Raw genomic sequence first — 25596 nt, forward strand, 5'->3', positions numbered from 1 at the left:
CAGTACAACATCGCACTTTGCGCAATCAAAATTTACTAGATCAGAACCAGAGCTATCAGAATACGCGCTATCAGAATAAGCGCTGTCAGAATACGCGCTATCAGAATAAGCGCTATCAGAATACGCGCTATCAGAATACGCGCTATCAGCAAAAGCGCTACGAGATTAACCGCCGTCGTAGAGCTACCTGATTATTATAGTTAGTGGCAAACATTAGAAATAAGCTACATTTTCTCCATAGTAGTTACTATGGTGGCGTTATATGTCTTGCAAACTTTGTCACTGATGGCAGTGTAAGCAAGCAAATATTTTCGAGTAATTTTAAGATTCGCTTCCTCGCCTACAAACGCTAAACTGTCCTCGTGCTCCAGATTTGGATATTTCTGTCGAGACAGTACCATCTAGGATAAATGAAAGCCTTCATAAGACATCAATGACAAGCTACCAGTATTTACGAAATTTTCGAGAACCTAGTTCTCGAAAATTTCGTTTCGTGTATCGTGAAGTTGTATTACGATATTTTTGTGCCGCACTCTACATTTGCTTTAGAATATGTACAGCCCTGCAAATCAATCGCACGCAAGGCAACCCCAATCCTCTCAACGAGCAAACTCTCACGATCGCACAATCAGAACCAGGGAGACAAATATTCCTTACCAGACGTTTGCTGCTGTCCGCCTGTGTAGTCGCCATCACGAAATCTCGGTTAACTTAACACGTGTGAAAAGCGAATGTTAAAACCAGCGAAGGTGACAAGCGGGACAATCTGTGGCCAGGCGAATAGACGCCCCAACGCCGGCACACTATCGGTGAAACACCCAGAAGGTAAATTTCAACGAAATAAAGGAGAAACAGTCTAGAAAATCACGACATTCACAGATCCGGCAACCTGTAAGGCCAGGAACAGCAACGCCATTTGCTCTCCCAGAGTTCACCATTGTTCGTGGGAAAAGGCGGTTACAACGGAGGCAGCAGCAACGACGGTAACATCCGAGTCCTCGCACAAGCGACTAAGCGATCCGCGAAGATCACGAAAGGCTCTCCGAGGAGGGCCTTTTATTGAGATCGCTCAATCTAGCGCTTCCCCACGGTAGTCAAAACCTTGTCACATCATCGGCAGTGTTAAAGCAACAGTACGTCTGGCTGAGGCAGTAGGCAGTAGGTCGGCGTATTGTGCATCTCACACCCACAAAGGTTGCGTTAAGCAGAGCTAGTCAGTGAAGACGAGCCGCAACCCTTCATCAAGGATTGTGTGTGCGTGCATCGCCGAATGAGAAGAGACCAGTGAGAATCATCATCGTCAGTGAGTCGCATCGGTGTACACCATCATCAACAAATAGTGTGCGTGTGAAGTGCATCGGCAACGAGGGGAAGAATTGAGGTGAATGCATAGAAGAACGACCAACAGAATATCATCATCATCAGTGATTCGCATCGGTGGTTACCATCATCGGTAACGAGTGTGCGTATGTGCTGCACCGGCAGCGAGGAGAAGTATTGAAGTGCATGCAGAGAAGAACGATCAAGAGAACATCATCGTCGTCAGTGATTCGCGTCGGTGTTTACAATCATCGACAACGAGTGTGCGTGTGAGGAGAACGATTAAAGTGCAACCGGAGAAGAACGATCATCAAAACAAACCGACGAATGCAATTTTGCGGATCGTTTTGATGGTACCACAACGGCAGCCTCGTTTAGGAATGGAATGAGCATGATGATGAATGAAAGGTAGGCCTCGAATTAAGCGCATGAAAATATAGAAAATGATTGAAATTGATAGTTGTTAGATTATTGGAATTAGCGAGTAGAGATCCTTTGGGTGTTTGGGTTGTTAACCGTTACCGTGCCGTACCGTGACTTTGTACTGGCAATAATTTCTGTATTATCCCCGGAGGAAATTCTGGAGAAATTTCCAGAAGAATTTTCAGAGAGCCCCCGTAGGAACTGCCGATAGAACTACAGGAATAATTCTCGGATGAACTCTTGGAGGATCTGCCGGTTAAACTCCTGGAAGAATTCCCGGAGGAACTCCCGGAGGAATTTTCGAAGAAACTCCTGCAGGATGTCCAGTGAAATTTTGAAGTTTCCACCGAAATTCTTTTTGGATTTCTTTGGAAATTAATCTAGGAACTCCTCTAAAAATGCCATTGTTGATTTTATTTACGGAATAATTTCTGTATACATTTTCGGTGGAATTCCTGGAGAAATTCTTTGAAATTTTCACAAGAAATTATTCGAAACCTTCACGGAAAAAAATATGGAATTTACACAGTTCGAAGTTCGAAGATTTTTCGCGAAATTCTCAGAATTGTTTATTGGAAATTCTGCGGACATTCCACGGAATATTCTTAGGAATTCCACGGTGAATTTTTTCAGATTTTTTTATGAGTAACAGTACGAAAGAATTATCTGAAGAATTCCCTGCAGAACTTATAAAAGAATTCGTGGAGTATTTCTTGAAGTAAATAATGGTGGAATTTTCGGTCAATTCCCGGCGAAATTGATGGTGGAATTCCTGAAGACATTGCCGAAGAAATTGCTGGAGGCATTCCTGAAGAATCCGGGCGTGAATGCGTCACGTTTATTGACATTACGTTTTAGTACACAGTGACTTCAATGCTGACGCACAACGCGCTGTTGAGATTCAGCCTTTACTGTTGGTTGTGGATTTGATTTCAAAGTGTTTGGAGCTTAGAAGGAAAAAGTACCAAGCACTGATATTCATGTGTTTTTATAAAACTACGATTCAGAAGACCTAAAAATTTGCCCCCCCCCCCCTAATCGAAATCCTGGCTACGCCCATGAAGACTTCATAGCGATTGAATCACCCTTGCAGCTGTCATCAAATTCCACTGAAGTAGTCACCTTTGTAATCCCATAGTTATCTATGCTTGCCAAGGTACGAGGGAGGCCATGCGAGGGTTGACACTTGCGTGTTCAGAGCCAGATCAGCGCTAGTCAAGAATTATCATCTGAGCCTACTCACATCCAGTTGGCAAAACTGGGTGGCAGGATTGGACGGTGTGCTACAATGCCCGCCACGGTTTTATGGGACGGAAGACATCCTAGCCATTAGCACACTCCCCGTTTCAGGTCGGTGTCACACGGCCTTACTAAGAGTAGAGACTAGAATGTCTCGACTTCTAGCCTAACTTCTAAAATAGAGCAATAACCAAAACAAAGTCCATTAACGCGACGAGAGTCCAAAGCAAGTCCATTAAATGAGACGTCATATTGTCAGCTTCAGTATTAAACCGAGCCTCTCGATATGACCAGATTTACACCGTTACACACTACTAGAAAATATCTATATCCTAACGTGACGGGTTATTGCTTTCAACGGATTCAAGTCAGATGTGTGGCCAATTGATAACTAACTAGGCTGACCATACGTACCGTATTTAACGGGACAGTCCCGTTTTTTGGACCTTTTTGTGCTGTCCCGTCGTAATCTAAAAAATCCTCAATTTGTCCCGTTTTTTCATTGATTCTGCCAAAGAGCTCCAAAATATTATTCAAACAAATTCAATATTTTAGACCGGGATCTAAAATCAAATACTCACAAAGAAAGTGTTTTTTGTGTCTTTATTAGAGTTTAACAGCCCTCGGCTGGAGTACGGAAAGCGAAACCCACACAAAAATGTGATGTTATGTTATTAGTTTTGTTTTTAGAAGAATACTAGGATAAAGGATGTATTTTGGACCACCCTTACGGGAGCTTTTATTTTGGACCACCAAGAGGAATTTGCACTCAGTGGTCCAAAATATGAGCCGTCGAACTGGTGGTACAAAATACCTCTCTTACCTTATCTATGCCGTTTAGTATTTTCCATTGATCGTCTTTTCTTAAGATTTTTCATAGTTGATGCCAACATGTGCTTCTCCGGGCAATTTTTTTCATGCAGTTTCATTTCTTTTTTTTTTCTGCTTATTCCGGGGGCATTAAAATTTGGCCAATCATCAGTGGTAGTAACTTGATAGGCAAATATTTTCTGAAAATCAGGCCACGTCTCAACGTCAATAAAATAAAGCGCAGGGACAGACATTCTAATTTTCAAATTAGGCTCATTTTCAATTATTTTTTTTGAATTTTCCAAAGTAGGTAATTCATTTTTTTTCAAATTTGGTTTATCGCATATTTTTACATCAAATGATTAATTTGATTCGAATTCGAACAATTAAAATTTATTCAAAGTTTTTCTGAATAATTTTGAATATTTCGAAATCATCCACTGTAAAAACAACGACGGCAGGGAAAAATAATGTATAAACCAACTGAACAAAATCGAGTTCAAGGCAGTTTCAAACCGAGGGAAAATTTGGTCGGATTAAAAGCTAGATTTAAGGTCCGCACGTACTTTAAGGGTAGTTTATATATCAGGGGCTTGCCTCAAATGTCGCTTTCGAGATTTATGAGATTCCGTTATGAAAAAATAGAAATTCGGCTCGATTTACAACAAAATCAAGCGGAAATCGAAATTTTAATTCACAGCATGAGCTGTAAACCAGACTAAAATTGCCCAGGATTTTTTATCTTTTGCGACGAAATTGTATGAGTCCTGTTTTTTTGGGAGCACTTGGGCACAAAATCAATGAACAAGATTCCCGAGGTGTGAAACTACTTATAGCGTCAGTTAAATCAATTTCGACCAAAAAGCACTGCGAATTGATTAGATTTCACGTTTATTCTTATGCGCCAACCGTATTCATGGGAATAATTAAAATTACTTTTTATCAATTATAAAAAAAAATTTCCCACTTATATTCATGAAAAAGAGATTAGGCACGGAAAATCAATAATCCCATCCTATTGCTCTTTTTGCATTTGTCTTTTGATTTTTTTTCTTAAAACTATTCTTTCTTAGATTTCCAATGCACAAAACCGGCCTTAAGGCTACCTTACACCTTGATCCCCGATTTTGATCCCCGTGCATTTTAAATGGGGCCGGGATTTTGATTTTCCGGGAATTTGGTCCGCGGATTTTTCCCCATGTATTTTTACATATGCAATGTTTTCGGAATTTGGGCACGGAAAATCAAAATCCCGGCCCCATTCAAATAACACGGGGACCAAAATCCGGCGGAAAATTTTCCCGAGGTGTAAGGTAGCCTTCAGGCAGGGTACTTTGACAATTGTGAGTTATTTTCAATTGGAAAAGTTTTTGATATTGGTCAATAATTAAATCCCTAATGCATGTCTAAGAGTAAATTAAAATAAAATTTCAAAATTCTCATTTTTTTATATTGAGAGTTGCGTAATTTTCTTTTCCTTCGTGGTTTTGTCCGTGGTTTGTTAGAAGGTTATGATGGTGAATTCACTCTAAAATATTCATAATTCTAAAATTTCGAAAATGAAAATTAAGCCCATCAATTTTGAAATTTCCACAGCTCTTGAATTTTATCACAAGGTTTTTTGACATGTCCCGTTTTGCAAGCGCGTTTGTCCCGTTTTTTCACCAAAATGATCTGGTCAGCCTATAACTAACTCATGTTAACTTTGACTCAGACTCAATCAGCTCATCTTTTAATTAGCACAGAGCTGATTGGGATTTATATAAAACCAAACCATTACCAAAAGTGATACTGACAATGCTCTTGTATTTTTGACAAATTAAATTGTCGAAGCTGAAGGTATTGCAATTCCAAAATGTGAGTGAAATTCAATTCAATTCCATTATTTTTGACAAAGATCTTCAACTTCTGATCCGTCTTAAAAATGTGAGGCAATGAGACCAAAGTAAGCGGTGTAGGAAAACCTCAAAATCTCAAAACTAGTGAATGATTCAATTTTATTTATCAATCGTGAGTTGAAACGCACTCAACTCAGCACCTCTCATGGCGGAGTTGAATCGTAGTAAGGTTTTATTTTGTTCTCCTACTTTAAAATAGTGAATTGACTTTCGTCGCATATAACATTGGATACTCTTGCGAGTGAGAACAATAAATTGCCCCAAATTGATTTCAAGGAAGAGCCTTCACCCCGCTGGAGACACCCAAATGGTGAAACTGGCAACCAGATAGCCAATGTTCTGATGGATGGGCGCCATTTCTCGGATGTTATCGATGTGCGGACATTCAGAGATCCGAACATTGGTTCTGTTTACTACCTCGTTGTCAGTAAAATTCGATCATAGTTGTCAACTGTATCGAACGAAAGATCACAGCGAACGATGCGTTACGATGCTGAGTACCGCCAGCAGCTCGACGAACGGATAAGTGCAATCAACGTTAACGACAACATCAACGAACTATGGGAGTCAATCCATAGAGCGGTGAGCACAACAGCACGAGAAGTGGTAGGCACTGTACAGCAGGCGATCCAAAACGGGTTGGTTTGATGTGGAGTATCAGAGAGTGACAGTCGAGAAGAACGTTGTCAGAAGCCGGATGTTGGTGTCGGGTACCCGATCAAATAGAGATCGGTACAAGGAAGCTAGAGCAGCCGAAAAACGAACCCACCGTAGGAAGAAAAAAGAGTACGAAGAACAAGTGATTAGTGAGGCGCAGGAAAAAATGAAGCAGAATGCTATGCGGAGGTTTCATGAGACCTTCAATGGCGTGCGGAGAAAGACAGCGCCATCTTCCGTCATATGCAACGACCAAGAAGGGGATTTTCTAACAGATAAAACCGAAGGGCTGCCAGGTGAAAGCAAAACTTCGAGACTTTGTTGAATAGTGGAAGTGATGGTGCATCGGTGAACAGGATAAATATTAGCGACGATGGACAAGCTGTGCAGTCACCTACACTAGATGGGGTTAGAAAAGCTATTAAATAGCTGAAAACAATAATGGTGCGGGGAAGGACCAGCTCCCGGCTGAACTTTTCAAACATAGCAGTGAGTAGCTTCATGAAGTTCTGCACCATATTATGTCGAAGATATGGGAAGACGAGGAATTGCCTGCTTGCTGGTTGGACGGCCTCATTCGCCCTTTGTTTAAGAAGGGGAACAGACTGGAGTGCGCCAATTACCGAGAAATAACCATCCTTAATTCGGCGTACAAAATTATGTCCCGTATTCTGTTCAACAGATTGAGACCGCTTGAAGAGTCCTTCGTCGGCGAATACCAAGCAGGTTTTCGTGAGGGCCGATTAACGACGGATCAAATGTTTACCCTGAGACAAATCCTTGATAAATTCCGGGAGTAAAACTTGCAGACACATCATCTGTTTATTGATTTCAAGGCGGCGTACGATGTACGTGTAAGGGTTGCGGATGACATATCGACATCATTTGTTACCTTAGATGGACTGAAGCAGGGTGATACACTATCGAATCTACTGGTCAATATAGTGCTCGAGGGAGCGATAAGGAGAGCTGGTGTGTGCGGTACCATTATCACAAATGTTCCTGGGATTTGCGGACGATATCGATATTATCGGGATTAATCGCCGTATCGTGGAAGAGGCTTTTGCGCCTTTTAAGAGGATCGAGTCTAGTGGAGAAGGATACTCCATTCGGTGTAGGTTCATCAAGGACTGCAGCCCATCAAGTATCAAGTAAGTATACTTTGTTGCCAAAGCAGGCGCTTAATGATATGTATAAGCAAAAACTTATACATTGCATTAGTCACATACATTCCAAAACTTATACTTTTCAATAGCTTATGAATATTATTAGCTTTTTGGTATGGGATCATTCATTAGGTTGCATAATGAAGTGCATTAGTATTTTCGAATGGGTTTTTGCCATAACTTGTAAGGTTTTTTCTTTAGGGCGATTTAATTATGACGTCCACTACTTTTGGAGTTTTCTAGACCCCTTCCCCCTCTGTCACGCTTTGTATACTTATACTTATGTACTGTCACAAAATCTTGGACCCCCTCTCCCCCTATAAACTGTGACGTCATTTTTGAACGACCCCTTACGTGAATAATGTAAACGCATTATAATCTACCTATCACTAAGAACATGCACAGACTATCTGATCTTTGGTTACGCGTTTAGACACAAAGGCCTTAACTCCAGGGATTTCTTGGATGGCTGAGAACATATAAGAGTATGTACCATATCTGAAACAGATTGGCTGACCTTACTGGTTACGCGCGTAGACCAAAAGGCCTTAACTCCATGGTTAACTTGAATAACCTAAACATATTCTGTAAACGCATTTTATCATTTGAATCACTAGATCAAGTTGAATGATAATAAAATCATTGGAAGACCCTACCGCAACATTCATGTTAGCCAAAAATTCTACGCCTCAAAATACATGGAACAATGCAAAAATAACTCCTCACTAGGCGGCGCTAGTTGAAGAATTACTCATTATACTGAGTACCGCTTTGTATTCCTGGACATCCTGAACAACTTTGCCGAACACAACTTGAGTGTAGGTACAAAGGATTTCCAGCTAGAGCAATATTTCACTGATATAAAAATATTGCAAGCACACTAGTGCCACCTATTTGTAAAATTCCTAATTACTTCTCCCGTCACAGAGTTTTTTGTGCATCTTCATTCTCAACCGTTCGAAATCATAAGTAAGCAATATTCCTTTCCAAACTCTAGGTGGAGAACAGTCTTAAAGGAAAGTGAAATAAATATGTCAGAGTCTATTATGTATACATAGAGTTGCACAAAAAGTGAAGCCAAATCTACCTAGGGTATAAGGCTCAAACCTTGGCCTATTATGCTGTGATTGAGCACATTTATCCATTTAAATATTCATATATTGAAGATCTAACCGTAATTATGCCACCAAATGGCTTTCTTACTTTTGGTTATTACGCTAAGTATTCAAAAACAACAATAATGGCTAAAAATCTATTATTTATTCCATCAAAAGTTTCGTGCGAAATGGACGCTATGTTCGGCCAATTTTCCTAATCTCGGCTCTGGTGTTGGATGGCTTTTCGGCCCATGAAATGTTGGTGTATTATTCACTGTAAATCGTTTGTATAAGCCGTAAGGTAGGCCATTATAATGTGCTGCTTCAAGTGAAAATCATCAGCCGAATTTTGGCAACGAGTGTTCTAATATTGTTCAAAAAAGTTTTGGTTAATTGTGTCACTATACTGGTGAAAATAGCGAATTTAACATGAATGCTAAAACAGTGGGTTTGTTATCCGTTCATCTAATGTGCGAAAATAGGTAAGTCCATTCCAAAAACTACTTTATTGGGCAAAAGAAAAATCTCTTGCACTGCCTGCCTACTTAAGTTGTTGCAAACAAACCGAGTCAATGTTGTGATAACTGTTTACTTTTTTTTTTTTTTATCTTTCGTTTATTTGGAAGGCTCATTTGCCGTGAAGCGTTACGGAGCCGAAATCAAGTTTAACAATACATTTCTTGATTCTTATACATAGTGTTAGTTTTGGGGAACCGAAAGACTCGCGGTTTAGTCGAGGTTAGGGAATACAATAATACAGTAGGAAAGGAAAGGATTTTAGGGTGCTTAAGTAATTACTATGCTGATGTTCACAAAGTTGACATTCCTCGCATTTTGCATCTGTAACGGGACAAACAAACTTTTTTGGGAGACAACGACGAGAGGAAGACATACGGAAGGGATTAACGACAGACATGGAAATGTACAACAAGAGGAAGACATTCGATATGGGGTACGACAGACAAGGGAATGGGCAGACAATGATTACAGTTTTACATCAGCAACTTTCAAAAATTGGTGGACCAGGGACATGTACTCGAGATCAAGGCCCGACAACACTTCCCTAATAGGCTTTGGTTGTTTTCCTCGGACCCGGAGATGTTCAGTTAGCGCAGATCTGGGGCCACGATGCTCCTCGCACGCCCACACGACATGATCGATGTCCTGATAATCCTCGCCGCAAACACAGAGATTTCCTTCCGAGAGCCCCACTCTGAAAAGATGTGCATTTAAAGTGTAGTGATTGGACATTAGACGACACATGGTTCGAATGAAGTCTCGTCCCATATTCAATTTTTGAACCATGGACGCTTCGACACCTGCGGGCGAATTGAATACAGCCATCTACCCAACTCCCCATTTGTCCATTTCTGTTGCCAGCTGTTCAAGGTTTCCTGACGAACTAATGTGAAAAATTCATCGAAGGTGATTTTCCGATCGTAAATATCACCTTCCATAGCGCCCACCTTAGCCAAAGAGTCCGCTTTCTCATTTCCCGGGATCGAGCAATGAGAAGGGACCCAAGCCATGGTGATTGTGTAAGACCGTTGTGATAAGGCACTCAAAGCTTTCCGTATCCCATTTAGAAGATACGCTGAGTGCTTAACCGGTTTCATTGACCGAACAGCCAACTTAGACTGTCGGTGAAGATGAAAAAGTGGTCAGGTTGTAGGGATCCGATTTGCTCGAGTGAATAGTGTATAGCTGCTAGCACAGCAGTATACACGGAACTAGGCTCTTTGAGCTTAAAGTAGGCGCGATGAAAAACGTTGAAAACACCGAAACCAGTGGAGTCATCTATTCTGGATCCGTCTGTAAAAAAAAAATTCTCCTCGCTGGCGTGCCTTTATTTGCTTGCGAATAATAGAGGAATTACCTCCGCACGAATAAAGTCTGGTATTCCACGAACCTCCTGCTTCATAGACAGATCAAAAGTAACAGAGGAACTGTAAGAGTCTAAGAAGTTAGCACGATTGGTATCTACCGAAGAAGGGCTTACCTCCAGCGTTATGTACCAGTGGTAAATACTCATGAATCGAGATTGAGGGTTTTGTTCGAGCAGCTTCTCGAAGTTATCAATGACCAATGGATTGAGAACCTCACAGCGGATGAGGAACCGGAGCGATAATTCCGCGAAACGATCTGTTAGTGGCAGTACTCCCGCAAGTACTTCCAAGCTCATTGTATGTGTCGAATTCATACATCCTAACGCGATACGGAGACAGCGGTACTGAATCCTTTGAAGCTTCAGCATGTGTGTTTTAGCAGCGGACTGGAAGCAGAAACTACCGTATTCGAGGACCGACAAAATGGTTGTTCTATACAACGTCATAAGATCTTCGGGATGCGCTCCCCACCATGTTCCGGTTATTGATCGCATGAAGTTGATCCGTTTCTGGCATTTTTGTGTCAGATACACAATGTGCTTCCCGAAGGTACATTTCGAGTCGAACCAGACCCCGAGGTATTTAGAAGATATGTTATGAGTGATTGTCTTACCCATCAGTTGGAGCGGGAACTTTGCCGGCTTATGTTTTTTTGAAAAGACAACCATCTCAGTTTTCTCCGGAGAGAATTCGATACCCAGCTTCGTAGCCCAAGTGGACAAATTGTCCAGAGTATCTTGCAACGGTCCTTGCAGATCAACCGATGTTGGCCCCGAAACGGATACAACACAATCATCTGCAAGCTGTCTCAACGAGCAATTTGGCATGAGACATTCATCAATGTCTCTGACGTAAAATTGTAAAGAAGGGGGCTCAAACATGAGCCCTGGGGAGACCCATGTAGCTAATTCGTGAAGTTGCCGAGTCACCATGAGAAAAACTCATACGCTTCTCTGACAACAAATTGTACAAATAGTTGTTCAAAATTGGTGAAAGTCCACACTCGTGGAGTTTGTCAGATAAGACATTGACGCAAACTGAATCAAAAGCCCCTTAATGTCCAAAAACACTGAGCCCATTTGCTCTTTTTAGCGAAAGTAAGCTGAATTTCTGAAGAAAGCAACGCAAGACAGTCGTTCGTTCCCTTGCCCTGCGGAAACCAAATTGTGTATCTGACAACAAACTATTCGATTCAACCCATTTGTCTAGCTGGAGAGAATCATCTTCTCCATCAGCTTCCGAAGACATGACAGCATCGCGATGGGGCGATACGAGTTACAATCCGACGCGGGTTTTCCGGGCTTCTGGATGGCTATCACCCTCACTTCCTCCAATCATCCGGAACAATGTTGCACTCCAGTAACTGATTGAACAAGTTCAATAAGCGCCTCTTCGCGACGTCTGGGAGGTTTTTGAGCAAATTGAACCTGATTCTATCCATCCCTGGAGCGGAATTGTTACATGAAAGGAGAGCAAGTGAGAATTCAATCATCGAAAAGGGACGATCCATATCATCCCTGTCTGCAAAAGCATCACGTAGCTCTTGCCTCCCCGGTACCGAATCCGGACAAACTTTCTTTGCGAAGTCAAGTATCCACCGCGACGAGCTTTCACGATCTTCGTTTACGGACGACGCGTTGCGCATTCTTCTCCCGACGGTCCACAGAGTTTTCATTGAAGTCTCGCGCGATAAACCTTCAACAAAGTGCGCCAATATCCGCGCTTCTTCACTTTGACCAGTTTCTTGAACTGGATTTCGAGCGCAGTGTATCGTTTGTGAAGAACCGTGTTTCCGAAATTCTTTGAACGCGGCGGATTTCTCGCGATAAAGTTGCGTACACTCGATGTCCCACCACGGACTGTAGGGTTTCCTACGAACCGAAGCTCCTGGCACCGGCCGACGTTGTGCCTGAAGAGCACTTTCAAGAATCAACTGCGATAGAAACTTGTACTCTTCTCGCGGGGGAAGTGCTTCTATCGACTGTATGCCATCGCTGATGGCGTCCGCATATTTGCCCCAATCGATGTGCTTCGTGAGGTCATAAGAAAGATCGATGGAAGAAGATTGCTTATGTCCATTGGAAATCGAAACTTCGATCGGCAAATGATCACTACCATGGGGATCTTGGACCACCTTCCAAGTACAGTCCAACGATAATGAGCTCGAACAAATGGAAAGATCTAGACGGCTATCTCTTGCTGGAGGAGCCACTCGTGTAACTTCTCCTGTATTCAAAATTGACATATTGAAGTCGTCGCAGAGGTCGTATATCATTGATAAACGGTTGTCGTCGTACAGTTCCCCCCAGCCTGTTCCGTGGGAGTTAAAATCTCCCAGGAGCAACCGTGGCTCGGGCATAACCGAGCAGATGTGCGAGAGATCTCTTCGAGATATCGCGGTGTTTGGAGGAAGATATATCGAGGCGATACTGAGGTCTTTTCCTCGAAAAGTCACCTGACATAAGACAGCTCCGGTGCCAGACATCGGCGCAAAATCGACTCTGCAGAAGGAGTGCTGTTTTTGATCCCTAAAAGCACCCTCCATATCGATTTGCCTGATCGCGGCGGATTATGTTGAAATCAGGAAAATGAAGGTTAACATCTGGTGTTAGCCAAGTTTCACATAAAGTAAAAGCATCGCATTGTAATTTGTTAACTAAAAATTTAAAAATATCTAATTTTGGAAAAATACTTCAACAGTTTCACTGTAGAATGGAAATTATGTTACCCTTCTCGGTGAAGTTAGACATCGGCGGATACTATTGGCTCGAAGAGGAGCATTTTTGAAACCAATTGCTTCAAGAGAGGAGTCAGCTTTGGAGAACAACTTTGACCATGTTCTTCACGGGGTCGGAAGCATCAAAGAAGTGGAGGATGAGCTCCAAAATGCCAGAAAGCGTTAACATTGGAGCGCTCGAGGGTTCTTTCTGGCGGAGAAATCGAAAAAAATGAGGCCTCTGGAATTTTAGATGTTCTCAGAAGTGGAGGAAACTCTCGATCATCCCGATGTGAAACGACAAAAGTTGATCGTTTTGAGTATTTCCTCCCGCGTTGAATTTTACCATTTTGGATTGGGTCTCACTTTGAGGCTGTTTTCTAGGCTTTTTTGCGGGTCGCTGCCTCTGTTTTATTCGCTTCCTCGTTGAGCTATTGAAATCAAAGGGAACCCCATTTCCAACCTCGGAGTCAGAGCTACCTTGATCGTCCAAAGGAAGAGACGAGTAGATGGTGTCAGAAACGAGTGGGGGAGCGGCCTTCCTCAACATTTCGGCGTAACTTCGCCGAGAACGTTGCTGAAGAGACCGCTTCTGGTGGATTCGCTGCTGTATGTACGTTGGGCAAGCTTCAAGAGCATGTGGAGGGCTTTCGTTACAATAGACACATTTCGGTGCCGTCTTGCACGCGCCCTCCACATGCTTCTCTCCGCATGATGCACAGCGAGGTTTATTGCAACAGTACTGAGCGGTGTGGCCCAGCTGCTTGCAATTAACACAATTCATCACCTTCGGTACATACAGCCAAACAGGTAGACGAAGTTTGCCAATCACTACGTAGTCAGGCAGTGCGGACCCGGAAAAAGTGACGCAGAAAGAGTCAGACGGGGAATAACTCCGCTTCTCTCCCTCCTGCGACACCGAATACATTTGTTTGCAATCCAGTATCGCAACAGGAGGCAAAGAAACGTTCTTGAAACGACCGAAACCTTGTTTCAAATCGTCGCATGTCATACTTTCCTCCGTCACCACCCCCGCGATCTCACACACTGCTGACGGTAAATACACCCTATATTCGAGAGTGAAAAGCTCACAGGTGACAATCTCGTTGGCCTGTTTGCGATCACTGACCGTGACACGGAGTTTACTGGACCCAACCATGTCAATGGTCGTGACAGACGAAAATCGCTTTTCCAGATCTTTGCTAATCTGGCTGATATTCAAACGTTTGCCTTTGGGTCGAAAGAAAACAACATACGGCCCACTAGAGTCGTGAGGGTAGACCTTGGGACGGGGGCTCGTAGAGGAAATTTTAGCATTGCTGGTGTCCATTTCGTTTTGGTTTGGAACACCAGAATGCAACGAAACATCTGACATGGAATACGAAGTACCCCTGCCAACTTCGCCTTCGCGCATTGCGGACACGAAATGCGCCGCTGCAGCGAGGCACAATCTATTTTAAAACTAAACAATTATCACAAGGGCAGAAAAAAAACACACACACAAACAACATAATTATTTGGGACAGAGGGAAAGACGAGTAAAAAAGAAAGAAAAAACTATTCCAATAAGATGGAGAAGAGAGGGGAACAATGAGAGGGAGCTCAATTAAATACTTGCGTTCACACTGCTGTGTTGCCGGCTAACAGTTCTGGCAGCACACACTAGCTCGATGGACACTCGCCGGTGGTGCGGTCGAAGCGAACTACGCTATTGTTGGTGTTCTCGCCGCACCCAACACTGCAACTGGGTGGATGGATGGTGGCAGGACGGCAGCGTCTGTGTTGGTGGAGACGCACGATGGATGATGATTGTCGGCGTGGGACGATGATGCCTGCGCCTGCGATGGACGCCGAATAAACTACAATGTTTTGCGTAGTTGCAAAACCAACGAAATGGCTACTTAACTGCTACAGCTAAGCACCACTTCCACTCAAGTACTATGCTTCAAAACACTTTCGGAAAAAACCACTACCTGTACTTCAGGAAAAAAACCGAATGAGAAGCAGACCGTACGCGGACTTACAACCGTCTCGCACGGATGCTCGACGTGGAATGAATAATTTAGAATGTTGCCGTTCTCAGTTATATAGAAGTTGAAGCAAAATTCTTCATACAACTAATGACAGTTCTTTATTGATTCTTACAGTGGGTCCGCGACGTTAGCAATAAGGACGTTAGGCTTAAGAATGATAGGCATAAGTATGTTAAGCATAATGGACGTTAGGCATAACGGACGTTAAGCATAATGAATGTTTGGCACAATTCTATCTTCTTTATGTCATGGGTTGTTCTTTGGATCATTTTATGCCTAACGTCCATTATGCATAACGTACTTATGCCTAACGTCTTTATGCCTAACGTACTTATGCCTAGCGGGGTATACTCCTTACAGTAGAGCAACAGACAGGATGGGATGGCGGCCATGTTTCACTCAAACCATAACAGATAGCAATGGGTTTTCCCATATGAGGGAAGAGCAGAATATGCCTCGACTTCGCGAATTTGGCTATCACATTTCCGAAAGTATTCCATTGATAGACTAAATACTAACACCCTGGAAAAATTTAAAAATCTTAAAGGATTCACTTGCTTACTTGCTGATAAAATCCATTAAAATCTTAGGATTTGTTAAAAACAAAATCAGTAACCTAAACATTGCAACCTGTCCTGAAGTCGATTACTGTTTTTTGGGGCGATTAATCAACATGCGGTTTCCGTTGGGTGAAAGCAGTGGAGTAATCCTTCTAGCTATGTAGGTTTTCTTTCAACCTGCGCTTAATGGGAAAGCGTCATAAAAAGTATAATGAAAACTCTGATTGATCCACCTATCGGTGTTTGTGCCTTTCTCGTACATTAGATATACTAAAAAATTGAGTGAGAATTTCTTAGCGTGTTTTTTGTATATAAATCGTATTTTGGCCATAACTTTTGATCCCATAGTCCGATCTAGCCAATTTTCAATAGGAAATAATGGGACAAAATTCTCCGTCGTATGCAACTTATTGCAAACAATTCGGTTCAAGATAAGTGCCTAAAAGATGAGTGAGTTTTATTTTGCGCACATACATACACACACGCACACACATACACACAGACAGACATCATCTCAATTCGTCGAGCTGAGTCGATTGGTATATAACACTATGGGTCTCCGGACCTTCTATCACAAAATCGTCTTGGAAGTGAATATATAGCCTTTTCGTTACACCTTGGTGTACGAGAAAGGCAAAAATAAATTTCCCCATATACTAAATTGCATGCAAACTTGGAACGGCTTGTGCTAAATCAGTTTTAATCCAAATGAGCTCAAATTTTCAGAGGACACTCAGTACATGATAAAGAATCAGATGAGCGCTGTGGAGCAAAATCGATTTTTTGAACCACCCTACTAATTATTCTTTGATGGAATGCTTATTTAGACGATGGTACTTCAAAAATGTCGAATACTCGTTGCCCTTAAAGCTTGGCTTCTACAATATCTATTCTATTTATTCGATACGGTTTATTTAAATAAAAGAACCATACTAAGTTTCATTACATGAGTCATCGAATCAAACGAGAATTCGCGTGACTCCACCGCGTCATCATCATGGTCGCAGCCATTCACCTAGAATTAATATTGTTTATGTTGTTGCTCAACATAAATTTGCCATGTTTGCAATGCATTTAAGGCTACGTGATAATGTTCGTCTTGAAAGATATACCACGAACAGTGTTGCAAACATTAGACTCAAAATTAAATTAGTTGCACGAGATGCTCATGCGCTTCCATTTGTGGAACAAAACCTTCGCTCAGAGGAACACAATTTTCCGAATGCATTATGTGGACCTCAACTGCAAAAGTTCGTAATTCTCAGTTGTGAACGAAATACGGTTTAAATCAGAGTAGATTACTTATGAGCCGACAAACTGTACAAGTGAGTTATCCCCCTCCGATTACTCTGTGATAGACAACCAGCGATGATAGGATCCATATTCGATGCTCGTTTGTCATTGTTGAGACTCAATTATGTCAGGTATCGCATTACCGGGGGATGGATAGCGTGTCATTCGGTTAGTCAATTGAAGGCGCAGTTTTTATGGCACGATAGAGACAGCATGAATGGCTGCTCAGGCGGCTGATTATAAACACTTTAATGAGTGTTACTACTGCCAGGGCAATGAATGATGCATTGTGGCAGAACACGGTGAAATGGATCAATTTATCACAATGTGCACTATCGAGCAGCAATGTCGAACACGTGAGTAGTATGCGGAAGTAAGGCGAAAGCATGGGTTATGGTAACCTAAATTTATATTTAATATTTAATTTTAAATTTTTATTTTTAAAAAAGATTGGGGATTTAAAAAGTCCATAATTTTCAACCACTGAAGAAAACTCGTGTTCTGTTTTCAGTGCATGCTTTTTTACCACATTGCTATTACAAACATGGTAGGAAAATATCCCTTATTGAATTTCAACTTCTTAAACATGAATATTTTGATAATAGGTACTGATTTTATTCATTAATTGGTACTTCAAGTTCAAACATTTCCTTGATTTTTCTTAGGATTTCTTAATTTCCAAATAAAGCTTTTTTATTGGTTACTTATCTGATGGAATTGAGTCCGGCATCTCGGAATTTAAACTTAGAAATTCATGTAGCCGGCTATGGAGCCTAATTGAGTTACACGAGGAAGAAGGAAAGTATAAGAAGAAAGAAACAAAGCAAATAAAACAGGAAGAATAGGGGAGACTGGGTAGACTTGATCCCCTTTTCTGATTTCCGATGTATCACAGCCAAAAATAAATAAACATACGCGATTTCCACACAGATTCTCTAAGAAATATAGTATATTCAACTTTACTGATGTATGACTGTCCTTAAATTATTGTTGTTATTGATACACAATCGATTTTTTGGAGTGCTGTCAATAATAGACTTTTAAATTTTCGGGGGAAATTGATCCCTCTCCAAGAACTTGCTTTGATAAAATTAGAAAGGTGCCCTCAGATTTTTAAAATATTTTTTCTTCAAAATACGCCGAATTTTCGAATTGCTGTGCGTATACATGAACGATTTTTGTTATTGAATTCGACAGCACATGCAATTTTAAAATTTTGGGAAACTTGATGAGACCTTTTTATGATATCTACGCAATAAATATTTTTTCCTACCAAAACTTCATCAAATCTGTCAAATCTACAAAAAATTAGAAGCCTGAATGCAGAATTATATTTTTCTTAATTTTTTCGCCAAATTTTTGTATGGGTGTTTAATGGGGGATCAAGTGTCCCCATATTGATGCAATGACTTCAAATCCAAATATTCTAAAACTTTGATGGAATGTTGACATTTTCATCAGTACAGATCATTAAGCATATTTATGGCTTTGTGTTGTGAAAAAACGAAAGCATTTGGTCATTGTTATGAAAAGTTGTTCAAATTTTGCGTGGCCAATAAAAAAATCTTTGGGAAGGTCAAAACATACAAATCGCCCTGTAGCATAAATAAGGTTGTCAATCCAAAAAATAACTCACCGCATAAAGGTCATTTGTTTAGAGGATCTATACTAAAAAATACGCTTTAACAAAATTACTTTAGTTCTCGATAAAACAGGGGGTGATCAAGTCTCCCCGGGGATCAAGTCTACCCACCTTCCCCTAACGATGAAATAAGGAAGAAGGAAGACATAAGACAGGAGAAAGAAGAAGGAAAAAGTGAAAGGAGGAAATAAAGACTATCTTCTATCTTTTCAACTAACATTTCTTTTTTTCATTTCTTACTTCTCACATTTCATATCTCATATCTCACTTTTTGGCTCAAATCGTAGTAAGTCGTCAAGGACCAAGAGACTTACATCAACAGGGACAACAGATGCAAACTAGTTGCTGCAGTAGATTTTTCCACATCACAGTTTTCGGTTCCTGAGAAGGTGATGAAGTACTAAAACTGACAAATTCATCAGAAAGTTTTCAGTTTGACAAGCCATCTGTGGGAGCGGCAAAAGAGCCGATAAACATCAATAAGAAAGTCTATCCGGACGAGTGTCTATATAAGCGCCCTCTGCCCTGACCACGGTCTCTCGGAAGCGAGGCCGGCATTTACGCCCGACTGATTATAGACTGGTACAGAGACTACAACTTTGATGAAAAATATATATAAGAAAGTCGGATCTATCATTATCCAAAACTACATGAGTGGAGAAAAGTGAAATTTATTTGAATGTGAAGAGGCGGTCGAATAAATCAATAATGTATAAACTAGTATTTTAAAGAAAATCTCAATTAAAACTAAAAAGTCTTAAGCTGCTTTAAATATATACGTCAAATAAACTTAAAAACATTCAAAGGATTTTATAAATATTTCAACAACACATTTATTACTACAACAACTTTCAATCTAACTTACCACAGAAAACACATCTCCATCATCCACCGTCACAACGCCATTTTTGGGCCTAGCTAACACGAAACCACCCTGATTATTCAAAACGGCACTCAACACAACCACCCAGGTGCACCACCTCACTAGATTCATTCTGGAGCCTCGGCTACTGCTTGCACGTTTAGGACACCCTCGGAGTTCACACGCCACATCAAACCGCAGAACACCCATCACTAATGCCTTAACTAACAGGAAAACACGTGCAACCAAGCGAAAACTAAAACACACTACCGGCCTTCTCCTACTAACGTCGTCCACTTCACCGTTACCACTGCAATAATCTCTGCAGCGGAACCAAGGGCTCCGCGAACTCAAAGGATCTGCATCGAGGCAGCAACTACTTTCGCTAGGATAGGCGGGCTGTAGGCGAAATGCTATTACTTCACTAGCAGGCGGTTGATTAGCACCATTCAACAGTTGTTCTTCTACCACTTTTCTGATATCTTCGTCCTGCTGCCTCGCACTGCTGGGGTGGCACCGGGGCACCCTACAGGCACGGCGAGAAAGATTCACCTCCTGCTGCAGGGAGTGTGCCACCATACCGAAATTTGGGCGGGGTGACGTCGTACCCAGCTTTCACCGGCTCCGTAACCGCGGGGAGCTATCTTTGGTAAGCAACGTTGTTTGATTGGATGCCAGCTTTGGCGTCTTCACCTGCGCCCAGTTGTCGGGGCTGATAATTGCTGATCATCAAACGGTTCTAGGAATAACTTGTGACGCGCTTCGATGATAGTTCCGAAAAGTATCGCCTTTCATTGATAAAACATCCCTAAATTGACAAAGTTTAGTTTGTACGTCGTTGGGCTTTTGTATGTACTCAGTTGCTGTTGTGCGACCACTCTCGTCGTCGTTCGTGGAATGATTGGGCCGGCGATTGTGCTGTCCGATGCAGGCGCGGTACAGCGTCAGGAACGTTCAGACGGCGGTAGTTGTGCTCTGTTTCTGCAATGATAAGAGAAAATAACAGAATTGAAAATTTGCTCTTGATGCTGTTTGACTTGTTTATTTGTCCTCGCATGTGACGCAAGCCATTGGATATTGATTGATGGACCTCATTGGGAGAAGGTATTTGGTGAACGATAATATGTTTGAGTTCTGATAATTTCCACGTAATCCATTTTAGTTTGTTAAAACATGACAAACAATTATATACAAACGGCTTGAAAACCGGAGGTGCTGCCGATAACGTGAGTTAACGGTGCGATTTTTGTTTTAACTGGAATTTTATAGATTTCGAATGGTTTTTTAATAGCTCAACATTTACTGTTATATCATAGCTTCGACATGTTTTGGCAATAGAATGTATTATTTTTCAATCAACGAATTAGGCTAGAATAAGAAAACTTAAACATCATTTTCTCGGTTGAACTATTTTCACATTACATGGCATCTATCTTTATACATAAAAATGAATTTCTGTCTGTCTGAACCCTATAGACTCTATACAGAGTTTTTTGGGGCCGGGAAGGTTCTCAAGATGGTTCGAGACCCCTCCCCGATTTTCAAAGGGGGGCTCCCAAACAAATTAAACACCAATTTCTTTATAACTCGAGATCTAATCAGAGAATAAATCAATTTTGGGCGAAACGGAGTTCGTCGGGTCTGCTAGTTTCTCTATAATATTTCTAAAATCCATAGTATAATCGATAATATATACAAAAAAATTCACACGTCTTATTACAAACATACATGGAAAAGACAAATTGAGCCACTCAAGAGAAACTAGTTAGACAAGTTAGATGAAATTAAGAAAAATTTAAGAATTGCACACTAATAAATAAGTTACTAAGATAAATTACATAAATTTAACAACTTTCATAACGCTCACACAAAATAAAAGAATTAGAAAAAAATACAAAATAGATAAAATATGTAATGAAAAAACTAGACTTTCATGCTACGAACACGCATATTTCACTTACACTTTTACTCACGTTAAAATCAAACGGGAAGGGTCGTTTGGCCTAAACTATAGATAGTGGAATATATAGATGAGCGAAGATAAATCCTCTGTCTCCAAACGAACTGTCGAACGTGTCTCCAAACGATTTCGTCACGATTTCAATGTAAATGTTAAGGGCTGTAACGTCATATGCGCGTAATTATGTATTCCAATAATCCCTCTTATTCGTATTTGAAACAAAAATTTTATATTTTACATATTTTGAAATGGCAGGATTGAGTGAGCCAAGTGACCCAATGAAACGAAAGGTTGATGTGAAACACCGAGTTCTCACTTTGAACTAAGGAAAGCCGGGTTGCCTAATTTGTTCGGAAAGTGTTGCTGTGTTGAATGAATATGATCTGTAACGACGTTACGAAACCAAGCATCCTACGAAATACGATATTTGCACTGAACTAAGAAGATAACAAATGTTAAAAGAGCTTCAAAGATAAGGTGCTCGTCTAATTTGAATTTCTATTATTGATTCAAACTATTAGTGGAACAATCGATTATCGGAGCAACAAACTCTCTTCATTCTGACAAACATGAAGACAGCAAATGCAGTACGGGCCAGTTTTGCTGTTAGTGAGATTTTGACAAAAACGAATGAAACTATTCTAGGAGGAAGACTTAAGTAAAGGGATGCACATCGGCTATTGTCGGCATCGTGTGCCCTGAAGAAAAAGTCTCCATCGGTAGTCTCCTTCGGTAGTTCGCCTCGAAACACGGTGAGTTAAAGTTCTTGCAGAAAATTTGGAAACTACGCGCTACGCTTGCTTCAAATTATACTCTCTCGCAATAAATGACAATACTGATGTTGACCTGACCTGAGAGGAACTGTTAAGACCTGTATGAAGGGGCTTGGACACCCCTCCAGAAACTTAAGTGGCCTTACAACTGATGGAGCAAAAAACAATTCGCGTTTTTTTTTTCGGTGCAACATTCCGCAGAATGTATCAACTCTCCGCAACGCATTTCGCGGAATGTACCTTTTCACCGCGTAATTCCATTTGGCGGAATTCAGTTAGAATAATTACAGTCGACTCTCTACATCTCGATGTTCTATATCTCGATATCTCTCCTTATTTCTATAGTTTCCTCAGTCTCTTCAATCTACATATATGTGGGGTTTCTACATCTCGGTAACCTCCCTACCTCGATATCTCTCTATCTCGATGTGTTCTGATCATATTTTGATCAGGATTCGCTCTCCTTATGTCGATATGTTCACATTTTTTCTTTAAATAGATGCGTCTGCCCGGTATAAGGCGAAAGGAGTTGATAAAATCTTCTTTAAAAGAACGCATATATCAGTTATAAGGCGAAGGAAGGGGTAATGACTTCTTTAAATGATTGCCTCTGCCCGGTAAAAAGTGATGGGAGGATATAATGCCATATAAGGCGAAAGGAAAATTATAAAAACGAATTATTTATAAAAACGTCTATCCGTAACAAAGTAAAGAGAGGTCATAATTCCTTCATAATAAAGGATTTGTAAAGGGTAATTGAACTACTTCTACATATTCTGGGACGCCGTCTTAGCCATGCGGGAAAATGCGTGGCTGCCAAGCACGACTATACTGAAGGAGGCTGGGTTCATTTTCTGCCCCGGTCTAGGGAATTTATCGATAAAACATTTTCTCGACTTTTTTAGGCTTAAAAGTTTTAACGTGTTGATCTCGTGTTAGAAACCTGGCAGGTAATAATTGTGGAAGTGCTGAATGAACATTAAGCTATTATCTTATATATAAAAATGAAATGGTCTGTGTTCGTATCCGCATAACTCGAAAACGGCTGGATGGATTTTTTTTCATTTCTTCAGCAGAAACATTCGTTATAGATTCCGACGGGTTTATATGATATTTCCTAATGGGAAAATTACGAGTAAGGTTGAGCAAACCGTGAATAACTAAAATTGTGATTCCTATGCGAACTTTGCATGGGCAGTTCGGAATGCACATTCTCGCCTACTATGCAGGACAACGTCTGCCGGGTCAACTAGTTATTAATATTCCGCGAAATGGTACATTCCGCCAAAAGTCATTCGGTGAAAAAGTACAATCCGCCAAACATTCCGCAAAATGTTCAACCGCGAAAATGAATTCCGCGAAATAATCGGAGAAATGTTATACAATCTGGATATAGTTCCCCCCATATTGCATTATTCACTATAAGAATATAAGTATGAAATCGAATAACATAATAAGTATGAAATCGAAATACTGACGCTCGTCATTAAGTTAATAATCTTTATCAACGCGAGGGATCCACAACCACCAATCCTAAATGATGTTGACGGAAATGGAAGCAGAATACGGAGATTTGCTGAATTATTGCGAAGTTCGTTGACTATACCGTAGAACCAGGCTTGAGAGGTTTTATTATCTTCAAAACGAAATCGCACTCTTTTTACAAGATAAAGGAAATCCAAAGTCCGAACTGTATGATCCTGAATTGGCGAATGACTTAACTTTTCTGGTAGATATGAACAAACATCTTAATGACTTGAACATAAAATAACATAAAAATATTTTCCGAATATTTTTGGCCCGCCAACAGATGTTAATTCTGAAAGTTGGCCCTTGGCTTGAAAAGGTTGGGCAGGCTTCATTTAGCCGGATACAAGTAAATCATTTGGCCGAGCAAGCCATTTAGGAAATTTGGCGACTCACTTTTTCAATCATTATTTCTCACTTCTCACAGTGAAAAGTGAGAAATGTGAGAAGGAAGTGGGAAATGAGATGTCTCACTCCTCACTTCGCACTTGCCACTTTTGACAGTGGGAAGTAAGAAATTTCTCACTTTTTGCGGTGAGAGGTGAGACGTCTCACTTTTCACTTCTCACTCATCATTTCTCATTTCTCACTTCCCAATGTGAAAAATGAGTAGGGAGAAGTAAGAAGCGAGACGTCTCATTTCTCACTAATCATTCCTCACTACTCACTATGAAAAGTGAGTATTGCGAAGTGAGTAGTGAGACGTCTCACTTTTCACTTTGCACTACTCACTTTTCACAGTGAGAAGTTAGAAATGATTAGTTAGAAGTGAGACATCTCACTTCTCATTCTTCATTTCTCACTAATAACTTCTGACTGTGAAAAGTAGGAAAAGCGAAATGAGAAGGAAGGCGCTTCTCTTCTCACTTAACATCACGTAAATGACTTATTGGTAGAGGTGTGCGCCGCCGCGCCACGCCGCCGACAGTTTTTGGCACGCCGCCGCCGCCGGCATTTTTGCATCGGCGCGCCGCTGTTTCAAATTTGTCACGCCGGTGGTCTATAATTTTCCACGCCGATTCAAAATTAAAAGTCTGCAGAATGTTCCGTGGAAATTTCGATAATTTATTGGAATTTCCGAAGATTTTTCCGCATTGGCGTAACTAGCCTCGATGCCCAGGGGTGGCTATAGCCCATTTAGCTATTTCTCTAGTTTGAGCTTCTTTTCAAAACTTCTCGAACATTTCACCACCTTATTAAGCTACCTTAGTGGTAATGTGATAAAGACGATTCAATCACCTAAGGCAATTGCGGATCAATCACATCCATATTCTTTTTTGGGCATGTGCATGTGCTTTTTGCTGTAGTCCATAGTATCGAAGTATGATTGTTTACTAGCCGATGGATGATTGCTACAACGACTCAAATTGATGGCGTATGACTATGCGTCTAAGTGTAGTAGCGCTCGCACACTGAAAGGATAATATGTTCCGGATCGCCGTCAGGTTCCCACCGGTAGGCAGTGAAAATATTTACAGATTTCATAAATATAATATCTATCTCAAATCAAAAAAAGGCAACATTCCTCCAGGGATTCCGACGGGAATATTCTGAGCATATCGAAGGGAACCTCCAGAGACTCTGAAGGTAATTTGAACGGGAATGTTCCAGTGAATCTTATGGAAATGTTTCAGGGATTCCAATGAGAATCTTTTAGAAATTCCGAATGGAATCCTCCAGGAATTACGACGAGAATATTTCTGGAGTACCAACGGGAATGTTCCAGACATTCCG

At 41.0% G+C, this 25596-nt stretch overlaps 2 protein-coding genes across 17 annotated transcripts in view; one reads left to right on the plus strand and one right to left on the minus strand.

Moving 5' to 3' along the window:
* The window catches only part of LOC134212119 (sodium/hydrogen exchanger 3), a 276330-nt gene that overhangs the window by 145244 nt on the left and 105490 nt on the right, over positions 1–25596 (minus strand). For all 16 annotated transcript variants that reach the window (XM_062689674.1, XM_062689683.1, XM_062689682.1 and 13 more), the window contains exon 3: positions 19606–20583. In XM_062689674.1, coding sequence (XP_062545658.1) covers positions 19606–20181 — 576 coding nt within the window. In that variant the 5' untranslated portion in view covers positions 20182–20583. The remainder of the gene's footprint in view (positions 1–19605; positions 20584–25596) is intronic.
* On the plus strand, positions 651–1312 carry LOC134216226 (uncharacterized). The gene is made up of 2 exons (XM_062695174.1): positions 651–825; positions 880–1312. The coding sequence occupies exons 1-2, from the start codon at positions 732–734 to the stop codon at positions 1092–1094; spliced, it is 309 nt and encodes a 102-aa protein (XP_062551158.1). The 5' UTR covers positions 651–731; the 3' UTR covers positions 1095–1312.

This window comes from Armigeres subalbatus, chromosome 2 (genome assembly GCF_024139115.2).
Source record: "Armigeres subalbatus isolate Guangzhou_Male chromosome 2, GZ_Asu_2, whole genome shotgun sequence".
Taxonomy (NCBI): Eukaryota; Metazoa; Arthropoda; class Insecta; order Diptera; family Culicidae; genus Armigeres; species Armigeres subalbatus.